The 21,875-nt window shown below is 37.5% G+C and overlaps 2 protein-coding genes across 3 annotated transcripts in view; one reads left to right on the plus strand and one right to left on the minus strand.

Moving 5' to 3' along the window:
* Positions 1–1,041: 1,041 nt before the first annotated feature.
* Positions 1,042–8,133, minus strand: socs6a (suppressor of cytokine signaling 6a). Its single transcript, XM_084398264.1, has 2 exons — positions 7,756–8,133; positions 1,042–5,591 (listed from the first exon to the last, which is right to left on the minus strand). Exon 2 carries the CDS (start codon positions 5,472–5,474, stop codon positions 3,897–3,899), a length of 1,578 nt encoding a protein of 525 aa, XP_084254390.1. The 5' UTR covers positions 5,475–5,591; positions 7,756–8,133; the 3' UTR covers positions 1,042–3,896.
* Positions 8,134–15,101: 6,968 nt separating this feature from the next.
* The window catches only part of rttn (rotatin), a 57,515-nt gene continuing 50,741 nt past the window's right edge, over positions 15,102–21,875 (plus strand). For both annotated transcript variants that reach the window (XM_084398194.1, XM_084398195.1), the window contains exons 1-8: positions 15,102–15,226; positions 15,704–15,891; positions 16,139–16,334; positions 16,561–16,638; positions 17,949–18,039; positions 18,127–18,241; positions 19,041–19,188; positions 20,070–20,235. In XM_084398194.1, the coding sequence (XP_084254320.1) occupies positions 15,196–15,226; positions 15,704–15,891; positions 16,139–16,334; positions 16,561–16,638; positions 17,949–18,039; positions 18,127–18,241; positions 19,041–19,188; positions 20,070–20,235 (1,013 nt within the window). In that variant the 5' untranslated portion in view covers positions 15,102–15,195. The remainder of the gene's footprint in view (positions 15,227–15,703; positions 15,892–16,138; positions 16,335–16,560; positions 16,639–17,948; positions 18,040–18,126; positions 18,242–19,040; positions 19,189–20,069; positions 20,236–21,875) is intronic.

Below are 21,875 nucleotides of genomic sequence, written 5' to 3' on the forward strand. Positions count from 1 at the left end.
TCATCATCCGCTGACGAATGGAACTTCATGCAGAGGACCAGATGGCAAGGCTAAGTCATAAATCTACAAAATAAGACATTTGATTGATGACTTACGGGATAAAGAAACACTCCCAGTAAAAAACAAACCGAACAGCGATTCTATTCTCTAATTGAAACTGACGTAACACCAGCAAATCTAGAGCGATTCAAATTTAATTTGGGCTTCTCACTAGTATAGCTAATGAACTCCAAGTCATGAATATTTTTTAGTTAAATCAGTTTTTGTACTCAGGATAAAAATTGACCCAACAGTATGTGAAACGCATATTAAACAGCGTTGAAGTTCTTACCTAAACAATGCGAGGATAACAGACGGAGGCTTTGAAAACACAGTATGACAGATCCATAATACCAACTGTATCCTGAAGCAGAATATGTAGCTGAATATCAAAACAAACCTACTCGTCTTTTCACACAGAAAGTTTGGCTCACTCGGTTTGGCACATTTAAAAGGGCGTGCTATTTCATGAGGGTGGCATCCTAGTGTGACAAGTTATCACCACCTCACCATGAATAAAACATCTTGCACCCAGAAAAAGAATAAATATGTGCCTGTTCCACATTGAAGAACTAAGTATATTCTATATTTTTCTGATTAGGCTATATATATTGTATCAGCAGATACAAACTTTTTAATGCGTTTTGGACGTTCATGTAGCCTACATGACTAACCCAAACTTTTGCAAACGGGTTTCAAAGCACAAGATTTTGAAAACAATATCAACCGTTACTGCCGAAACGCGAATTTGTGAAAACGTTGACGTCATGCATATTACGTTTTCAGTCTAGTGTTTCTTTACAAAGCGACATCGCCAGCATATATGTAATACACATATAAACGGTAATACAGCATTTTTAGTCGGTTTTAGTCGGATCGTTTTGACAACGTTGTCATCTGTAGCCTATGTGAAAAAAAAAAAAAAAAAAAAGTAAAGGAAACCCATTTCCATTTTTAATGCATTGTTGTTGTGTACACGTAAATGAAATACAGTACAGAATAAAGATTTGAATAAGTTTTTTTATTCATAATTTATACCAGCAGATACAAAAATGTTTTAACTGTATCCAAATGTGCAAGAAAACACTATTGGTACTTTCACTGATTCAAATGAACAAGAACTGACTTTGGGAAACTGACCATGTAAACTGGAGTGAGCTAGCAGACCCTTTTCAACAAAAAGGACTGAATTCAGAGCATTATCATCACCGATTAAAAACGTTGACTACAATTTTTGCATCTGACTTTCTCAAGACTATACCAAAGTCATTGTGAATACATAGGCCTATATCTAGGTGACATTCTATCTCCCCCATTTCGTAATTAAAAAGGCAATCATAATCGTAAAGCAGCACAAATGTGTATGACACATTAAAGAAATACATTTGTAAAATTGTACCAAGATGTTTAAGAAAGAGATATAAACAAAGATAAACTAATTTGTACTAAATACATCATGTAAACATTCACCTTCATTCGCAGCACAAGGACAACAGAACATGGATCAGAAAAATAGATATTTCAGTGAAGCTTGTTAAGTGCTCAACTGTCAACGGTTCAAAATACTTCAGCAATCCGAACAAGAGACATCTAACGACATACAGACAAGGTCATGAAAATGATATTGAACATGGAGTCCCGGCAACTTTTTTTTTCTTCCTTTTTTGAAACACGTGCTCACACACACTGAACATTTTCAGTGTTTATCTAATTATGCCACACATCTGGGAAAAACAAAAGAAATTCAATGTACATTGCGGTCAAACACTCAAGTTCACATTTATTTTTTGCATTAGTCGACTTCCACATTCTTGGTAAATGCATTTTCAACGGATTGAAAATCTTGTGCCTTGCCTAAGACATTCCTCCTTTTGTTACTTACTTGTCCACACTCTCTCATTCTCAAACGCACACAATTTAGGTGCTTCTTCTGACATCCAACAACAAAAAAACCTTCATTTAATGGGAAAATGGCAGTTTTTGCCCATTCAAATACAGCAAGATTCAGCATTTAAAATTCAAAACTCCTTTCAGTTGTGTAAAGGAGCGATTCCCGTCTCAAACTGTTCCCTCATACGCATCACATAAAACATTTTTCGCTGAAGGAATGAACTCTATGGGTTGTTTTCACTAATAAATATTAAAGATGGCAAACTGTTTATTTGACAGCTAACCGTCAAAGTCTCCCCAATGTGTCTCACGAATACTTTCCGCGGCATTGTTCACCAGTTTCTGTGAACGCCACTTGGCACTTAAAAAAAAAAGAAAAAGGCCCTTAAAAGCCTTGGACCATGTGTGGTGTGAAAACCGCAAATAGAAAGATCTGGCTGATTCACACACATTCAATATGCCAGCTAAAGAGACATTTATAAGCTCCCGTTTGCTGATTATCCCAATCTAGTCCAAAGCCAACCGGTGTCGACATGTATGAGGACAGTGCACATGCAAAACCATTTCATGTCAAATTTATCCCAGCATTTAAGTAATGCACATAAACCACTAACTCTCACAAAACATGAGCTTCCGATGACTGACGATTTCTCCTATCTGAAGCCCTATTAAAGGATAGATGAGCAACACATAATTCCCTTTCAGGTGACAGGAAAGAGGATAGGTGGAGTGGGGAAAACAATGCACAACAGATGAATTCTCAAATATCTGAATGCAACATTTTTGGCTTGAAGCAGTGTTTATGGAATATTGACAGGCTGACATGCTGCTATTATGGAGGGCAGAAGGTGAGGAAAGCCTGCTGTCGGTTCTGCGAGGGGGAAAAATCTCCCATAATCACTCAAGAACTTATGAATGCATAATTCCTTTGGGATATTTGCAGATTAATTGAATGTTTGGTTATGGTTCAAGTGTAAACAAGCCATTTAAGGTGAAATGTTTCTATAAAACTGTGCTTTTGGGTTTGGTAGGTTGTTGCGAACAATTCTTGGCATTATTTTCTTCTCTCAACCAGAGCTTCTACAACAACAACGACTGACGGCAATCATTCCAGCACTAGAATATGAAATACTTGACCATTACAAATCTTTACTTCATGTAAATGATTTAGACAGAACAGAATACTGTGTGAACCACACTACACAATATAAATTAAAAAAACTAAACCTCTTTTGTTCTTACCTGCTCCCTTTTTGTATAACATCACAGATTCGTGGCATTCTGCATGTATTCTTCTATAACATTTGTTTTAGATGTGATTCACAGTCCTTTCTTTCTGGCCTTCTCATACCTGACTGACTGAATTTGTTGTTGCACAGATCTACAAAAGTCTAATGGACGAATAAAAGATTTACTGTAAACCTCCAATAAATGTAGAATATTAATGCTAAATAAATACTTTTTCTCTTACAAAAGTTGTCTTCTGATATTTGACGATAACTGTATTCCACTAAAATTCTGTCATCCAGCATATTCACAGATTTCATTAAAAGTACCGATTTGTAGAAGAAAAACTATCAAAACCTGACAAAAACGTGGCTGACATCATATTTCTAGAAAGGAGCAAGTTCCTTTTAAAGGTGCAATCGCATTTACCATTGTTCGGCAAATTTTTGCAAGCGAAATCCAAGTTTGATAATAGTATTAGCATTACTGCAGTCAATATGAATATGTGTATTAGGCATGGCATCAAAAATCCTGACTGGTTTTTGGATATCTCTCTGAAGAGCCTTGCGAAACGTAAAACACTGAATCTGAGCAACAACAAATTTACTATTCATTTCTGTGGGAAGATCGGATAATCAACTTATGCAACTGATCACTTGACCTCCATACATGTAAACTGTTTTAAGAATGCGTCACTCAACAAAAAGTGCAATTTACTACCATCTCCCACTACAGTCCGTTCAGTAGTGCTTCTCCTGCAAATAATCTTTCATTTTGTTTGGTAAAGGCAGTTTCTGAATCAGATCTATCCGCGTGTACTGTCGAATGACGAAGCGACAAAGATATTGCAGCGAACGGACTTGCATGAACCGCGAGACAGGATTGGTCAACCGAACGGGGTAAGTGGCGGACCCCGGCAGACGGGATCTGGAGTAACAGAAAGCGCCATTTTCTGAGTCTTTTATAGAGTGCTCGATGAGATCTACAATAGAAGTGTGACCTTCTACGTCAGGCTGCTCATAAAAGCTAAATCTGCCATTCGAGTGTTCGATCCTGGTGTGAAGCGTCTTTCCCTGTGACCGAAAGCTCAAACTGAGGAGATAGCGATCGTCTGAACTGTCCCTCACCAAAAAAGAGCCATCTGGAAGGTTGATGAGCTTCTCCTCTGCCTCCCATCGAGTTATAGGTCCCCAGTACCAACCCTGCTTGGCCAGTTTTTTAAGTTCCTCCGTAAGGCTTGTCACAACCATCGGTCCGCTGGTTTGGAAAGAATCGTACACCCTGCTAACACCAGGAGCGGAATTGGGATCAAAGTTCAGGTGATGCCTCACTCTCTCGACAACATGAGAGTCTGCACCACTGAACCCAGAGAGGGTTCTTGGAATATCGTTGGTGGAAAGAGGTGACAGTGAGGGAGAAAATAAAGGTGTGTCTGCTCTGGAATTGGACAGGACCATTGACGGAGTACCAGGAAGGTGTCCGTTCACCGCCTGCTCCATGAGAATGTCTGGCGGCACGAGATTGTGGTCATCCGGGCACTGGTCCACGTGCAGAGAGTCAGATTCGACCTGATCGACCACTTCCATTGGCGAGGGGCCATCCAAGCAGAAGGATTGGGACGAATTTGGGTACATTCCCTCATCTAAAGGCATTGTGTACTGGATGTAGTCCTGAGGTGTGAGTCCAATAGGCACGTGATCCTCAATGTTCAAATGCAAGCTACCACTCTGAGTCTCCATGTCCTTCAGAGACTGGCTCTGATCCTGGAACAGACCTTCTATTTGGATGTCATGGAACTCCTTTCTGATGCCATTGAGGGAGGGACTGGGGTTCGGGGAGTGGACCATAGCTTTGACTTTCACCTCCATCTTGATGCAAGCCTCCTCCGAGCTGACAGGCCGGAAAGGCCACGGAGAAGGGCTGTAATGGTGGCTTCGGAGGGACGAGGATCTTAAGGGACGCTGGGCTTTGACTTCATTAAAGCTTATCGGGACTGACGAGGAAGAGAACGTGTCATCATCATCTCCAGAGCCTACCGTAGTGGAACCTCCTTTGACTTTCGCTTTCTGTTTGGTAGACAGTCTCCTCTTTAGAGTGCCCATAAGACTCTCGCTCTTTGATCGGTTCTTATGACCCTTCTCATCCTCCCCATTAAGATCACAACCTACCAGCCCTTTAGTGTAACAGCCTCCAAAGAGAGAGTCATCCTTGGCAAACTCAGCTGCTAAAGATGGCTGCTGGAGCATGACGAAATCCCCATCTTCTTTGCCCTTTATGTTCAGTGACTTTCTGATCGTCTTCAGACTGATCTTCTTCATCCTTGTACACCCCAGGTGAGGGCATGGGATGGTCTTATCTGCTGACCGATGAAGGCTAACCTAGTCCGGCCATGCGACTTGGGAACGTCAATCATGTGAACGTCAAGCCTTTGTCATCTGCAAAAGGTGAGATAAAAAACAATATGAAAAAGTGAACTAACCACTAAACATGCAGAGTACTCACTTTTTTTTATTTATCATGACATTTAAAGTCATCTGTGAAAGTGGTTGACCCATAAATGGCCCTTTTTTTCCCCAGTTTGGCCGATAAGTGTCGTAAACGGGACTTTTATTTTGACAGTGCTGAGAACCCAGCACCAAAGCGCAGATACATGACATTAGCACCCATTTTAAGTCTTCATTAGTTTTCGGTCGTTGTTTAAGAGTTCTGTATAATAACACAAAGGCAAACTATAACTATTTAATATAGCCTACCTTTGAGTTTGACATTCAGAAAATTCGCATTTATATCGAAACTGAATCATTTCCATTCCGTGGACGAGAATCCATGAACCGCATTATTGGATTGTTGTCTAAAGCAGCACAATGTATTGAAACCATTTAAAAACCATACTATAGCATAGTGCTATTGTGAATTCCCTCGCTCTGAGTTTGCATGTTTTGATGTCCACATATTCTTGTTCAAGAAATTATAGTGGCTGTAGCATTTCTATCGTAAAGAAGTGGCAAATATTAAAGATTAAGTTCACATTTGAATTAAATGTCGTTTGGCCAATATTAAAGTTGTCATGAAATCAAAATTGACACTATTAACTTTATCGCACATAACTAGTCTTGTGGTGAACAATTAACCCGTGAAAGTTAATACACAGAAAAAAATAGTTTCTCATGGTAATCTTTAATCAAAATCTGAAAAGTTGCTTCTGCTCTGGAATGGCGTTCTGCCTATATTGACGTCAGTTTGACGGCTTGGGTTGAATATCCTTAACCAGTCTGCTATGAGCGAGGGATGGAGAGGAGGTGTGCTAAAATAAAACCCCTCCCTCCCGTTTCACTTGGAAATACCATACGTCACAACACTGAAGTAAAGCCGGTTGCAACTTCCGGTTCACGTGGACTTTAAACAAGGATTTGATCTGCTGTAAAGTGGAACAACAAAAACACCAGGCCGGTGGTGCCCTCTGCAGGCATTTGTCATAATATAAACAATTAACTTATGTACATTATGTATTTTAACAGTGTTATTCTATAAAACCGTATGATTAATTGCTTTTAATACTTTATTTAAACCAAAAATGATTGCCTCATTGTTATTATATATGTATTTTAAGTCATTTTAAAGGCTATTGTTTACTTAGGTCTATTTTTATTATGACAATAATTTTATCCAACTAAACAAAATAATAGACGATTATTCAATTGCCAAAATAGTTGTTAGTGACAGCCCAAAATGAAAGCAGTGCATTAATATAGAGCAGTGATTAAACTGACTGGAACTACGGTCTTAATGCACACCTTCCAGCCAGTCAGAATCGAGTATTCAGACAGACCATGGTATAAGCTATTATATTTAGGCCTGGTTTCACAGACAGGGCTTAGATTAAACCAAAATTTGGCTTTAGTTGAATTAGGACATTTAAGTATCTTTAAGCTTTTATAAACATGCTTTAGAAAAAAACATAACTGATGTACATCTAGAGACAAAACAATGGCTCTGACATATTATTTTAAGATGTAAGTGCAAGTTACTTTCAGAATAAGACAGCTCAAACATGCATTTTAGTCTAGGACTAGGCTTAAACTTTGTTCGTGAAACAGGGGAAAATGTTACACTGTCAGATATTTAAAGTTTTACTTAAATTGTATTATGATCAAATCAACATGAGGGCTAGTCAGGCAGTTACAAATGATTTGATTATATAAAATCATCAAATCAGTTTACACATTCTTCCCAACATTTAAAACCGGACATACTTATAATCATCCTTGACGTTCATCAAAATCAGCAGTTTACAGCAGAACTGACACAGGCCTTTATCAACACACTTAGCCTAAATGTTACAGCAGCATCTAACTCAATAACTATAGAGTAACATAGAACCAAAAACTAAAAGGCTGAAGTTTAATCAATTGTAAAAATCTATATATATATATATAAAAAAAGTTTGGACAATCAGATAAATCTGTGTAACTTTGTCTCGCAAAATAAACAGGCCTGGAGTGAGCTGAATTAGCTAGCAGGCTACGGGACATTCATCGTGTCGGACACAAATAGAGAGTGCAAATATGCACGTACATTCAACAAATTACGTCCACTTACCACTTTAAACAGAGTTTAATCCCCCTCTCTCGTTTCAGAAAGATGGATCTGGGTCGAACATGTCCGTAGATCTGAAGACGAGGGTTGCATTTAGCATTAGCGTGCTAATAATAGACTGCTAGCTGCTAAGCTAATCCAGCAACAGCTCCCTCACTCGAACAAGAGCTGCTTTACTACATTAAAACCCACTACTCGTGGTCTGTCATCATCTCGTGCACGTAAGGAGCCGAGGCTGTTTTCTCCTCATCTGCATTTGCCAGTTTGAAGAGAGAAACATTCCTTTAATTTTTCAAGACAGCTCCATTTCTTTCTTCCCTTTTTTGTGCTAGCTAGCCACTTTGGCTACAGCCTGTTCCTCTCCCTCTTCCTTTGTTGACTGTTGCATTATGGGAAAAGACTCTGAAAGGATAACAAGAGGGAGGAGGGTGTCTGCTGGTCCACTTCTCTATATACATTTATATAGATCAGTGGTCTGGACTAAGATTTATTTATTTGTTGATTGTGAAATAGCCAACACGTAAAACACATTTGTTGTGCAACAAACCATGCTTTTTACAACGTTTGACACTTTGAATTGGCTATGCAGCAGATTATTTATTACTTTATATTCAAGTGCTTATTGTATTATATCTTAATTGTGATATTATATAATATGTGAAATATAAGAGTGTCAGGGTTGTGTTGTAACACGAGGTCAGTTTAACAAGTCAGAAACTAACTATGGTGATGTCATCAATATCATACAATCACCTTTTTGAGCTTTTTGAGCAATTATTTGACTTACATAATATAAGCTGTTTCTCTAGTTTAATTTGATGCTTTGCATTCATGCTAACTTCAAACCCACATGCTACAGTATAACAGTTAGCTATGTTATGGCTGTTTGGGGTGGGGATAGTTGTAACAGTTCATTAAAAATGTTACAACCAACCTCTTATAATGATTCCAATGAGTCCAGTTATCAATCACACTCTTTTAAAGCAAAGTCACGTGAGTTTTCGCATCTGGGGATTTATGTGGTAAATGTGAATTCATCTTGGTTTACGCATGTCGTCTTATCAGATAAAAAACATCCGCCTCATTTGAGCGCATCCTTTTTTGTGTGCACATTTTCAGAATTTACGTACCTCTCATTCTTACATCTATCCCCAGCTAGTGTTACAACTCACACCTGTTGTGAGATACATAGATTGTAACAACTAAACTCTTTGTATTTAACTCACATAATCTGTGGTTGTAGTACTAGTCCAAGTGAGTTTTATTTTGTAGTTGACAAATGTGGCTACAGTGTATCAAAGTTTGAGGGATCTTGCACAAACAACCATTGATCTTTTTGTCTGTCTGTCTTTCTGTCCGTCCATCCATCCATCTAGCTAGCTAGCTGTCTATTTATTTAATGTGAAATAGCCAACTTAATGTAAATTTACATTTGTTGTGCTTCAAACCATCACATAATAATATAATTGACTTAGTTTGACACTTTGAATAGGCTATGCAGCAGATTATTTATTACCTATATTCAAGTATTTATTAAACTGTGTATTATTAAACTGTATATCCATCATTTATGTATTATGTAAAATATGCTATAAAGAGTGTCAGTATTTGATTGTTCGTTTTACACATCTGCAAATTTGAAAAAAAGTCTACAACATAGTTCACAGAAGAAGAATCACAGAATCTTATTCAAATTAAAATCTAATCACATACTAAATGGTGTTAACCATCAACACTATTAACACTGTTATATAATATTATGGGAGTGAATTATTTGGGAAATTCTGAAATTCATGTTTCACTTGTAATGCTAATAATAAGTAATTTTTTAATATATTTTTTTATCAGAAAAATGGAAACCAGAATCCTTTTCATTGAATTATTCACTGCATTTATTTAAGTGTTTTTTCCACAGTAGAGTTGTGTTATGTTCTGAGGGTAGGTTTTAAAAACACTTTAAAAAGTGTTTGACCATTTTAATATTATTATTTGCATCATTTATTTAGCCTATATTTATGAATATTTTGTCAGATAGCAATTTCTTTATCTAAATGCTGCAGTGTTATTAGAGACAAAGCATGAACTTTAAGTAATTCATTGGTGGCCTAATTAGTGTCAGTATTGTTTTAAAGTGGGTAATTGTGTTTACTGCTGTTGGGCTAATTTGAGCCTCACACTCTGAGATGTGTTTTTTCCCCTCCCTTTAAGTTAACCTGTCAAGTTAATAAAATGCCTTGGTGAACCTGCTGGAGCTCTTTATGCAGAGACAGCCTCAGCAAAGAGTCTAATTCATGCCCCTATTAAGGCTTATCAAGCTGAACCACATTATATCCAGAGAGGAGGAGAGAACATGTTTCGTTAAAAGAGCACAGCCATGCTTATAAAATGGTTTTAGAAGACAGATTTTTTATGCACATTGCATGCTTTCTATGTTTTTCAAAAGCAGGAGATTATCATGTGTCATATCCTATATGATGTTTCCCTATTTTGTATGAAAGCTGCATGAGCCAGAAATGATTTGCTCAATATGTCTGTAGCATCTCTCACATTGATTTAGTCCTTCAGCTTGACTGTTTTCGCTAGGGGGGTGGTTGTCAGAGGTCCCTCGGTGCCCACCCTAATATCTTCAACACTTGCAGTGGAGCGGAAGACGTGTATTACAGACATGTCAGACAGTGATGGTACCAGTGGGACCACTTGGGTTTTTGTTGTCTGAGATTACTTGGCTCTTGCACTCCGGTCCGGGGTCATTTATTGGATTGATCATGTTTACCTCTTTAGCGTATGCCTTCTTCCTTTCCTTTCAAGTCAACAAGTGCATGCTCCGGATGCATTAGCATGCAGGAAAGGCAAGCTAGTCCTTCAAAACCTTTGCTCGCTCCACATGGAGAGTCCTTAAAGTGTCTGAGAGAGTTTGCATTAATTGCACCTGAAACAGCTGGAGCTGCACAGAATATAACGAGTCAGCTATAGTACGACTCGAGCTGAATGCAATCACCATGTGCTAAAAAAAAACAAAAAGCACCATCGATATTTAACCTACTTTAGCTTGTAAAACATGTTTTGCTCACTGTCTTTAAACTGAGTCTATCCTTTTTGGGTCATTTGGGTGTTAATGTGCTTTGAAGAAGTCTGAGGATTGTGTCGGGAATGAACTCTTTGAATAAGCGTGCTTATAATAATGATGGCCTGGTTGTGAAATGTTAAAGTATGATGTGCTGGAGGCATGAGTCGTTTATGTAACTTTGACATGCACTTTCTGTTTTTACTTCAGCCTTTTTTTTCCCCAGCTTTATTGACCCACTTCATCGACATCAAACTAGAAATGTTTGTGTTTTTACATTCATGTTATGCTGGATATTATTTAGGATCATTAAAATAGCCTTTAATTGAAATTATTTAGGCCTATGTGCGTTCATCATGTCAGAAAGACTGTATTCATGTATCATAAGCTATGTTCACAAGTTTATGTGCATTTTGGGATATCGGATTAAAAAAAAAATTGGATGGACACACCAAGACGCAGATAAACTTAAAAATAAAAAAAGTGCATTAAAAAAATGGAAAGAAATGCACATAAACTATGATGGAAACACATTTACCAAATAAATACGCATTTACCAAATGATGCGCATCAAAAAAAGTCATGTGATTTGGGCGATGGGATGACATAAATGTGCGTTCACGCCATGTTGCAATTACCGTAACGATTCTGAACTGTAAAAAGCCTTCACGTGCTTGTAGAACTTGAAATTACAACATGCAAACTCGTAATTTTCTGATAGCTACAACCACGTGACCGCTGTACCACCTGACCTCTGCAGATTAAAGGTGTGTTTGACTTGAAGCGGCGCTGTGCAGACCGATCGGTTTATTTCATCAAAGTACTACGAAAACGATCTCGTTGCATATAGCATCTGAAATGTTTTTTTGGTCATTCTGAAAATGCCTTAGCCAAAGGCTGCTGTCAAAGTGGTTTGGTATAATTACCTCCTAGAACTGCCTGCATTCCTAAACAGCAGCCATCCGCACAACTGATGTACGCCCAACTGCTAGAGAATACCCATAATGCACTATGAGAGTTAATGAATTCCCACATCTGACCAGAAGATGGCGCCGGCAGCTGAATCATCCACCCAACTGTTTTACAAACCTCTGGTCCAATGTGGGTACAGCGTAATATCATACAGGGATAAATGACTTTAAATCGATTATTAAATTGTTTAATTAAGGTTTATACATGACAGAGTTAAAGATAAATCTTTTAATTTTATTACTGGAGCTGCCAGTTTGCTAAGTTTCAAACGATTATTAAACAGAAAGCACAAACTATACAAAAGTAAGGCACACTCAGTGTCCGACTCCGAACTGAGTCTCGTTTTCATTCACTCCCTCCCTCAAGTGAGATATATTAGTAGAGTAAGGTAGGGAATAGTGAGTGAGGGTATGAGCGATTTCGAACACAGCCAATGTTTTCCAATTGTTTCTTTAAAACGGGTCACTGAATTGCAAAGGCCGCCTCTGAGGGGGAAGTTAAAATCATCACGAAATAAAAAATTACAATTCTTGTTTTTTTAATGGAATTTTGCAGTATTTATTATAAATGATTTATGCACATCATTATTTAGGCCTATTTGTTTTTTTTATTTATGTCCCCTCACAATCTTTAATCGAAATAACTTCCCCTCCCACTTAAAGCAGCATCTCTTCTCTTCTCTGATGATGTGTTTACTGACACGAGGGCGGGACAAACCTGTCACTCACATGACATCACAGCAATGGCAAACCACAATGATCCAATTCCCTAGAAGTCCTGCTCTACATTTTTTCTTGTTCCAGAAGCCGTTTCACTCAGATATAGGTCACAATAGGGAAGAAATCATAAACTCTGTTACATGTCGACTTTAAAAAAGAAAAATACAAAATGAAAGCTTAAACTTTTGAGCCCTTTACTGTAGGGTATTTCGATTTTAATGTTTTGACACATTTAAAAAATAATGATGTGTACAGATAAATTATTTATAATAAACACTCCAATATCCCATAAAAAAAATATAATTGTACATTTTTATTTCTTGACTTTAACAAAGTAAAAAAAACTGTCATAGACAACATTTGGAAGTGTTTCAAAATAACCAAATCAAAGTTTCTACCTGGGCTTTGCGATATCAAATGTGTTTGGGTTATGTTCCATATTGGACTCTTAGTGCGGAATATTCATGATGAGCCCGGGCAGGAGCACGAGTGCAAGCCAGGGCGATAGATTTGGTTCATCAGCCAAGCACTTTATCTCACAGTGGGAGAAGACGCAGAGCGATCCTCTCCGTAATCACAGGTTCGCATATCCGAAAAAGACAGCCATGCGGAAAATAAAACAGGGAAATCAGTCCAAAGGTCTCCAGGTCAGGGATGTGCTGAGAGTCATATCAACCGGTCAGACTGCTCAGGGAGGAGACCGCAGCACTGTGGTATTTTAGACAAATAGAGTGATTTAGACAGTGAAGCTTCGGTGTACCAGAGGAGTTGATGAATCATACAGAACCCAGGACACATTCATCTGAAGGTGCAGTCTGTTTCCTCAGGCTGGAATGCTTTGAATGACTGATCTCAGATCCAGACTGATTACCAGCAGGGTCTATCACAGTGAGCACATGGTGAACATTTAGGTGTTTAAACCATATTTCATCCGCCACACATAGGCCTTTAGTTCTGATATAAAGACGGATGGAAGAGGGGAGAAAACTCATCCAGTGCTTTCCTGAAGACCTGTCTATGAAATCAACTGAAATTGTTTTATGATCAATCTTTTGTGGATTGTAGGTTCATCAGACTGTAGAAAGTGCTGAACGGTTTGATTCAAGATTATTAATAAAGAAAAACAGATACACAGAACGTCAGTTTCAGTTTATTAGGCTATATAATAAAGGATGACACTGGAAATGTTTGTAAGGACAGCATAATAACAAACATGGCATAACAAATAAGTGAATTAGGCTATATAAATAGATTAAAATAACAGATAGCCTACAGTAAAGGGCTCAAAAGTTTAAGCTTTCATTTTGTATTTTTCCTTTTTTAAAGTCGACATGTAACAGAGTTTATGATAGCCTAGTCTTTTCTTCCCTATTGTGATGTATATCCGAGTGAATCGGCTTCTGGTACAAGAAAAAATGTAGGACGGGACTTCATTTTGTCCATCTGGAATGTCCATTTTGTCCATTTTCAAATGATAAAACTGTTTATTTTCAGGTTCAGATTAGATGTTTTAACAATATAGCCTTCAGTATGACTTGTTTTGACCCCAACGCATGAAGTTTTTAATTTTCTGGTCGTTTTCTGGTAAAAACTAGCAATGTCTTGCGCTCCTTATCTTTCCTGAGCATGTCCTTTTGACGTATATTAGGCCTATGTTTTAAATCTACATAGATCAAGATAAATTATGCTCTGCCTTTTATGTAACTGCCCATGTCTATTATTTGTAAAAAAAAATACTGGATATCTTGGTCTGTATTAATACTAAATTCACAGCTTTTAAAAATCAGATGAAAAACACTGTCTCCTGTCACCTACTACCGCTTATATTATAAGACCATTTTTAATAATAAAAAGGTGCCTGCAGAGCCATCTTTCAAAATCCTTTAATTATCACTTTTGTAGGATCCCACTGTGTTATCACCAACCAGAGTGTGAAAATGTTAGTCACCGACTCACCAAATAAATATGACCTGCAAAATCATTCTACACATTTAGAGTATTTGCACGCTTTATATAGGCCTATCCACTATTTCTGATGTTTGGTAAAATGTGAATTTGTTAGGAAGAAAGTTGGGGGAATGTGCAATGATGCCTCGTGTTTGGAAAATAAAACAGATCACTGTACTTATCCCACTGTATTAAATAAGATTATTTTTCTTGTGTGTACACAGTGTAGCTGATAAAGGTATCAGTGTTGCAATAAACAGTGACATTTCTAGCTGGTGAAAAGGGTCACAGTACAAATGCCACCTAAGAAATCAATTAAATACACCTCCTAGTCCTCTCAAATATGCTCCTCGTCGTGGCTAGATCAACGTGAAGATTATTTAGTAATCTATAACTTGCAACAGCAGACAAATGAACACTGAGCAATGGTACTATGGCAAATTTTACAGAAGCTTTACATTGCTTTTCACAAGGGGACATTCAGATAAATTATATACAGAATACAATTATTGATGTGCTTATTTATTTTGCAAAACATATCTTTGTTTCAAGCAGTTGTGAAGTTTGAGCATAGCATCTCACTGACATAAACCGGAAGTGCCTGACAGTGGCGCGCTAGTTGAAAACAGACCCGCGCTGCTGCCAGCGATGATGACGAGGATGTGACGTTTAAGTTAACCGCAAACCGCCGTTGTTCACAGTAAATGTTGTCTTTTTTGTTTTCCACCTGTGAGATAAACTATGGAGTTATCATCACTCATAAAGAAAATCGGTAAGACGCTTAGTACAACAGACAGACGACTATCGGAAGTTAAACAACAAACAGCTGATTTTGAAGTAGCTTGATAAGCTAAACAAGTGAAGCTATGTTTTGATCAGTTATTTGGGATAAACATGTGTGCATAATTATCCATCGTGTTAATATTGTTGTCGTATCTCGCAAAAACGTCATGCTTTAGTTTGTTGAAGTCATATAAAGGCTAATGTGATGTTGCGCGTGCATCTTGATAGCTTTGTTATGAGCTCGCGAATAATCTGTCAAACTTCTTTTTGTTGTTTAGTTTATGAAAATAAAATCTAACTACACTTTTTTTGTAACTTGAATACTTGATCTGTGTTTTATGTGCAATCTGTGTGCTGTGGCATTATGCAAATGCATGTCAACTGAGATATTGCTACGTTGATGCGTTGCATATAATTCGTTGCATTATGATACAGTATTTATACATCATTGTTTTCTCTCCTTAAGGACACTCCTTAGTGGAAATCAGAGTTCGGGCTCTTAAAAATATCAGAAGTAAACTGGATCATGATCTCATCGCTGTTCCTGATCTGGTCCAGGAAAAGATGCTGTTTGTTTTCCTTCTGGAATGGTTTAATTTTCCAGAAGTTCCAATGCAGGAGGAAGTTCTGGACTTGATCAGCATGCTGTCCAAGGTAGATAATGTTCAGAATGTGCGTAAAATGACTCGAGTGTCTTTATATTGTCAGGCTGTGTTTAGTGAAATGACAGGAAGTGATGTTTTAATGGCCCTATTGCAGTGGCACTATTCATTACCAATCAGCTCGGGAGGAAATAAAGTACAAGGGGATGTCAGTATCCACACAAAGAACCAGGCAGATTATTCTACGCGATGGCATGTTTTGAGTAGTATCTAATTTTAGTTTCCCTGTCATGTCAAAGCACCCAACCGGAGCCCAAATGCTACGAGAGGTAGGGGCTGTCGAATTCCTAACACAGCTCTCGCCTAATGTGGATCTTCGTCTCCGAACAACCGTAGATGGCATCTTCGATCAGCTCTTCCACCTCCCAGAGGCCTTGCCTGGTTGTCCACCCACCACCTCCTACGAGCCACACTCTGTTCCCGCGCTGCAGACAGGTATAAAAACATTACATCGATTTTATATCCGTCTGTTCTGCAGATTACTGTAGATATCGATGTCATTATAACCAATGTCAAGGTTGCCACACGGTCCTTTTGAATAGCTGTCTGACTGCAGCTTCGGAATGAACATGAGTAGACTGTCTGATTCAAAGCAGAGAAGAGCTTGAAAGTGCTGGTTTCTGATGTGCTTTTCAACTACAGCTGCTTTTTCTGTTCTCAGAAGAGGTCTCGTCGGCTAGGGGATATTTCCAGTGCAGTAAACCCAAGCAGACAGATGCTCCCACCCCCAGAGTATCATGTAGGTGACATCAACATCAAATTACTTTTTGTTTAACTAACTTTCACGGAGAACTTAAACTCATTAAATCTTCACTGAAGAATGTATGTTAAATAATCTAAACACCGGTATGAATTGTCAGGCAATTTATACAATTTATTGAGCAATTTATCTTTATGTCTTTCAAAAAGATATTTATTTCAAAATATATATATATGTATTTCATTTATTTCCTCATTTAATATACACTACTGTTCAAAAGTTTGGGGTTGGTAAGATTTTTAATGCTTTTGAAAGTCTCTTATACTCTCCAAGGCTGCATTTAAAAAACTGTCAGAAGTTTTTTTACAATTTAAAAACAGTTTTCTATTTGAATATGTTTTAAAATGTAGTTTTTGTTGGAAAGGTTGAATTTTTAGCGGCCATTACTCCAGTCTTTAGTTTCACATGATCCTTCAGAAATCATTTTAATATGCTGAATTGCTGCTCAAGAAATGTTAAAACATTTGTGCTGTTTAAAATTTAGTGGAAACTGTGAGATTTTTTTTTTTCAGGATTCTTTGAATGTTCACAAGAACAGCATTTATTTGAAATACTTTTTTTTGGTAACAATTTAAAAGGTGTTACTGTCAATTTTAATCAAGTTAACGCATCCTTGCTGAAGAAGAAAACTACTAATTTCTTAAAAAAAATCTTATTGACCCTCAACCTTTTGAAGTTTGAATGGTAGTATATTTTTAATTAAGCATTCTAGTTTATCTAAAAAAAAACAGGAATTCATTTATAATTTTCAGGCATTCTAACTGATGCTTTTAAAAATATCAAATCATTTTCGCTATTCTGTCAAAACCTTATCTGTTAATCTAGCCATACAACCCTGCTGACATATTTGTGTATGTTATTTTTATTTAAGAACCAGGCATAAAAACGCATGTGCATGATCGGCAAACATATTATTTCAACCAAAAATGTAAATTCTGTCATCGTTTTACTTACCTTCATGTCGTTCCAAATCTGGATGACTTTCTTTCGTCTGTGCAACACAAAAGATGAATTAGCAAAAAGCTCTATTCGTCCATACAATGAGGGTCAATGGGGTCCAATTTTGTTTTGACCTAAATGTTCTTCAAAATATTTTCTTTTGTGAAGAAAGAAAGTCATACAGGTTTTTACCAAGCCTGCACTAATACCTGACAGTCTGATTGGGCAAGCAACAGTTCCGTCACTTAGCCCAAAACTCTTTCAAACGGGCCCTGGAACATCCTTTTTGTTGAAATTTGGCATTTACACTTATTTAAGATCTTTATATCTTTTATTTCTTTACCCCGCAGTCAATACTTCTGTTAGATGCTTGAAGTTCTCTGTTTTTCCATGGCTGTCTTTGAACACAACAGATCGACATATCTTGTCATCAAATGAAAGGTATTGGTACCCTCTGCTTTGTGTAATTTTACCACTGTTACCATCTAATGTATGTCTAAAATGACCTGTTGCTTGCTCAATCTTTAGTTCCCTTAGAAGCGGCAACCACAACTTGGTACGAACCACGTGTGAGCTGCTTCGTGACGTCATCATGCAAGACTTCCCCGCTGAAATATTCCTGCAAAGGCCGAGTACAGTTCAAGTAAGATTTAAATTTAATTTCTGTCTTCAATCTGTCAGTTGTTTTAATCCCTGATGGGAGCTTCATAAATTGAGTGACAGTGATGAAAGTGATATTGTGGGCTCCGTAATCCCCATTCCGTTCTATAATTGAATGCCACGGAATCTGATTGGTCCTACAATAGGTTCAAGTCCTGAAAGTATTGAAATGACAGCGGAAAATCATGTCTTATGTCTAGGACTGTACCGTGATGATTAGCTGGCAAGACGACACTAGCCATTTTAGTACTAGCGTTTAAAACCAAGTGACAAGCATTGCTGTATTTCTGTCAAAAATGTGTTGGCATGGATGCGTTTGAGATAATTTTTCCGAGATACGCATGCAGTCTCAATGCCCTCAGTGAAAATTATTCATCATTCTGATGTGCTAGAATAAAGCTTTGAATTGTTTTGCAAGCATTCTCTTTGGTTCTTAATGCTCTTGATCTTTTGTCTAATTGTTTTAAAATTGAACGTACCACTGATTCTGACTCAGTGATCAGTTCAATTAGGTTTATTGAATCACCCTGATTCATCGGCATACTAGCTTTGGTACTACTGGAGGGGTAGTGAATTTTAAATCGGTACAAATCACACAACTTAAAAGTCAGTGTCAGATGGTGGCCTTTTATTTAGTGCCTAATTGAATGTCGAATCACTGCTCTTAAAACACTTGCACCATTTGGATCAGTTGTAATGTTAGAACAGTTCTACACATGTTCTGGTAGGTTTACAAGACAACATCAACTTCTGTTTTCATATATTGCTGTTTTCCCCTCTAGAGTCTGCTGTCACTTCTCGGCCTGAACGTTGATGGTGATGTCAGTTACCTGACGTTGCAGGCATTGGCCTGTCTGGAACAGCTTTGTAGGAACTTGAGGAGTCGTCTACGTTTCTACAGAGATCCAAGCTTTTGCTCAGCCAAGCAAGGTACCCACCAACACCATCTTTTATGAATATGTTAACTTGTCCTAATGTAAAGGTTCACTCTTATGAGCTGATCTGATGCATTCTTTTGACATTATTAAAATCAGTTATATACAATACCACTGGAAATTTTGGGGTCGGTACGATTTTTTTATGATGTTTTTGAAAGAAGTCTCTCATGGTCTTATACAGTAAAAATGGTAATGCTGTGATTTTACAATTTAAAATAACTGTTTTCTATTTTAATATAGTTTGGAATATGATTTATTCCAAATGGCAAAGCTGAATTTTTTAGCATCATTACTCCAGTCTTCAGTGTCATTCAGAAATCATTCTAATGTGCTGATTTGGTGCTCAAGAAACATTTCTTCTTCTACTTCTTATTCTTATTGTTATAATTGAAAACGTTGCTGCTTAAAGGTATAGTGGAGGATCTTTCTGAATTTTAGATAAGACTCCACTTTTTCCACTCCACTCTCCACTCTCCACTTGAATAAGTTTGATTGATTCACCAGAATGATTGACAATTAGGAGGACCAATAGTATAGGTGATCCACCCGGAAGTAAAAAATCCTCCGCTATACCTTTAATATTGTTATGAAAATCGTGATACATTTTTTTTCATGATTTTTTTTTTTCATGAATAGAAAGTTAAAAGAACACCATTTATTTGAAATAAAACCTTTTGTAACGTTATAAATGTCTTTATTGACATTTTGGTTAATTTAATGTATTCTTGCTGAATAAAAGTATACATTTCTTTAAAAGATTCTTACTGATCCCAAACTTATTGTTCACCAGTTCTTCTAAATGTGATTTTTTTTAAACTTAGATAATTTTCTAAATGCTGAATAAAAATCTTTCATATTATTTAACCCCTTTAGATCCTGTTTCTCAGAACTCCTCTATCTCCTACCCTCATGAGGTGAGGGGTACCCAACAGTCCAGGGTTTCTTCTCCTGAGGAAAGTTCCCCCAGACCCTCTGTGGTGGGCCGACCCGTTCAGCGGGCACGCGGGGATGGCCAGGACGGAGATGCTGCCTCTTCTAGGTGCTTACTAAGCTTTGTTCTCTACCTTTAAAATAAAATTGAAAATAGGATTTTCTGGATGATCTAGGATGATCTGTTAGACGTAATGTTCATAACACAGAGCTCCATCCCGTGGTCATGGAACACCTGGAAATTGTGTTTTCATGCCTTGAAAAGTCAGGGAAATTTCGAGTCAGTAAAAGCTATAAAATATTTAATTGGTTAAATTGCTCTTTGGACATACAATCATTTTTTTACTATCATGTTTTTATATATTTATTTTAATTTACATTAGAGAAATTAAAAACAGCCCATTTAATTCAAGAGATTTAGAGAGGGGGGGGGGGGGGGGGGGGGGTGGAAATAGTCATGCTAAACTAAATCTCTGGGTTTTTTTTTTACAAGACATGCTAGGTGCACTATGCAGGATTTTCAAGTACTGTTTGTAAACATAACAGTCAAACTTGGCAATATAGAGCGGCAAAGCGCTTATGCGCATCCCGTGCGCAGAATGATGCGCTTGAAGCAACATGGAGTCAAATTTACGTCCACATGAATGGCATACCCAGGGTTTCCCAACAGAACATCAACAAGTGCTTCACACTCCCTCCACCGAATTGCCATCCCATAGTGCGTCCTGATGCCATCACTTTAACAGGTAAACAGCGCAGACATACACTGCTGTCCAAGTGATGTAAAAGAAAACGGGACTCATCCGACCAGGCGACCTTCTTCCACTGCTCCAAGGTTCAGTTCCAACGTTTGCGTGCACAATGTAGGTGCTTTTGATGGTGGACAGTGGACAGTGGTCATCATATAGGCACTCTTAATTGGTCTTCGGCTATGCAGCCACATACACAGTGTGATGCACTGTGTGTTGTGACACATTCCTCCCATGACCATCATTAATCAATTTTTTGACTTGTGCCACAGTAGACCTTTTGTTGGCTCGGACCAGACGGGATAGTTGCCTTCTTGCACCCACTGGCCAAAGGCTGCAGCCCAGAAATGTCCAGAGCACAGGAATTTAAGAAGAAAATATGAAAGTACAGGCACAGGGCAGTGTCTCTGTAGACACAAATATCACTGCACATTTCTAATGGACCATAAGTAATGATTGACAGGCACTACTTTTCAAGATTGACAGGCACTACAGTCTATACTTTTTTTTTAATCCTATAGTGCACCTTAAATGTTCAACTGTTTGGGGTCTGTAAGATTTTTTTTATAATTAATACTTTTTTTCTGCAAGGATGCCTTAAATTGATCATTTAACATTTCATCATTTAACAAAAAACATTTACATTGTTCCAAAAAATTTAATCAATTAATGCAAACAAACTTATTTGTTTCAGGTTTTTTTCCACAAAAAAATTAAGCAGCACTGTTTTCATCTTTGATAATAATAAGAAATGTTTCTTGAGCAGGAAATCACCATATTAGAATGATTTCTGAAGAATCATGTGACACTGAAGACTGAAGTAATTGCTGCCGAAAAAGTGTGCAATGTGACTTTTTAATGACTAAATTTAGGTTTATGTTGGAAAAGATGAGAACTAAACATAGCGAAAGTATTCGTCACTGCCTTAAGCTTTTTCATTTTTTTTATATTGCTCACAACCATTCACGTCGTTCGCAATTAAGGATTCTTTTTGATATGT

Source organism: Rutilus rutilus, assembly GCF_951802725.1.
Source record: "Rutilus rutilus genome assembly, chromosome: 24".
NCBI classification, from domain to species: Eukaryota; Metazoa; Chordata; class Actinopteri; order Cypriniformes; family Leuciscidae; genus Rutilus; species Rutilus rutilus.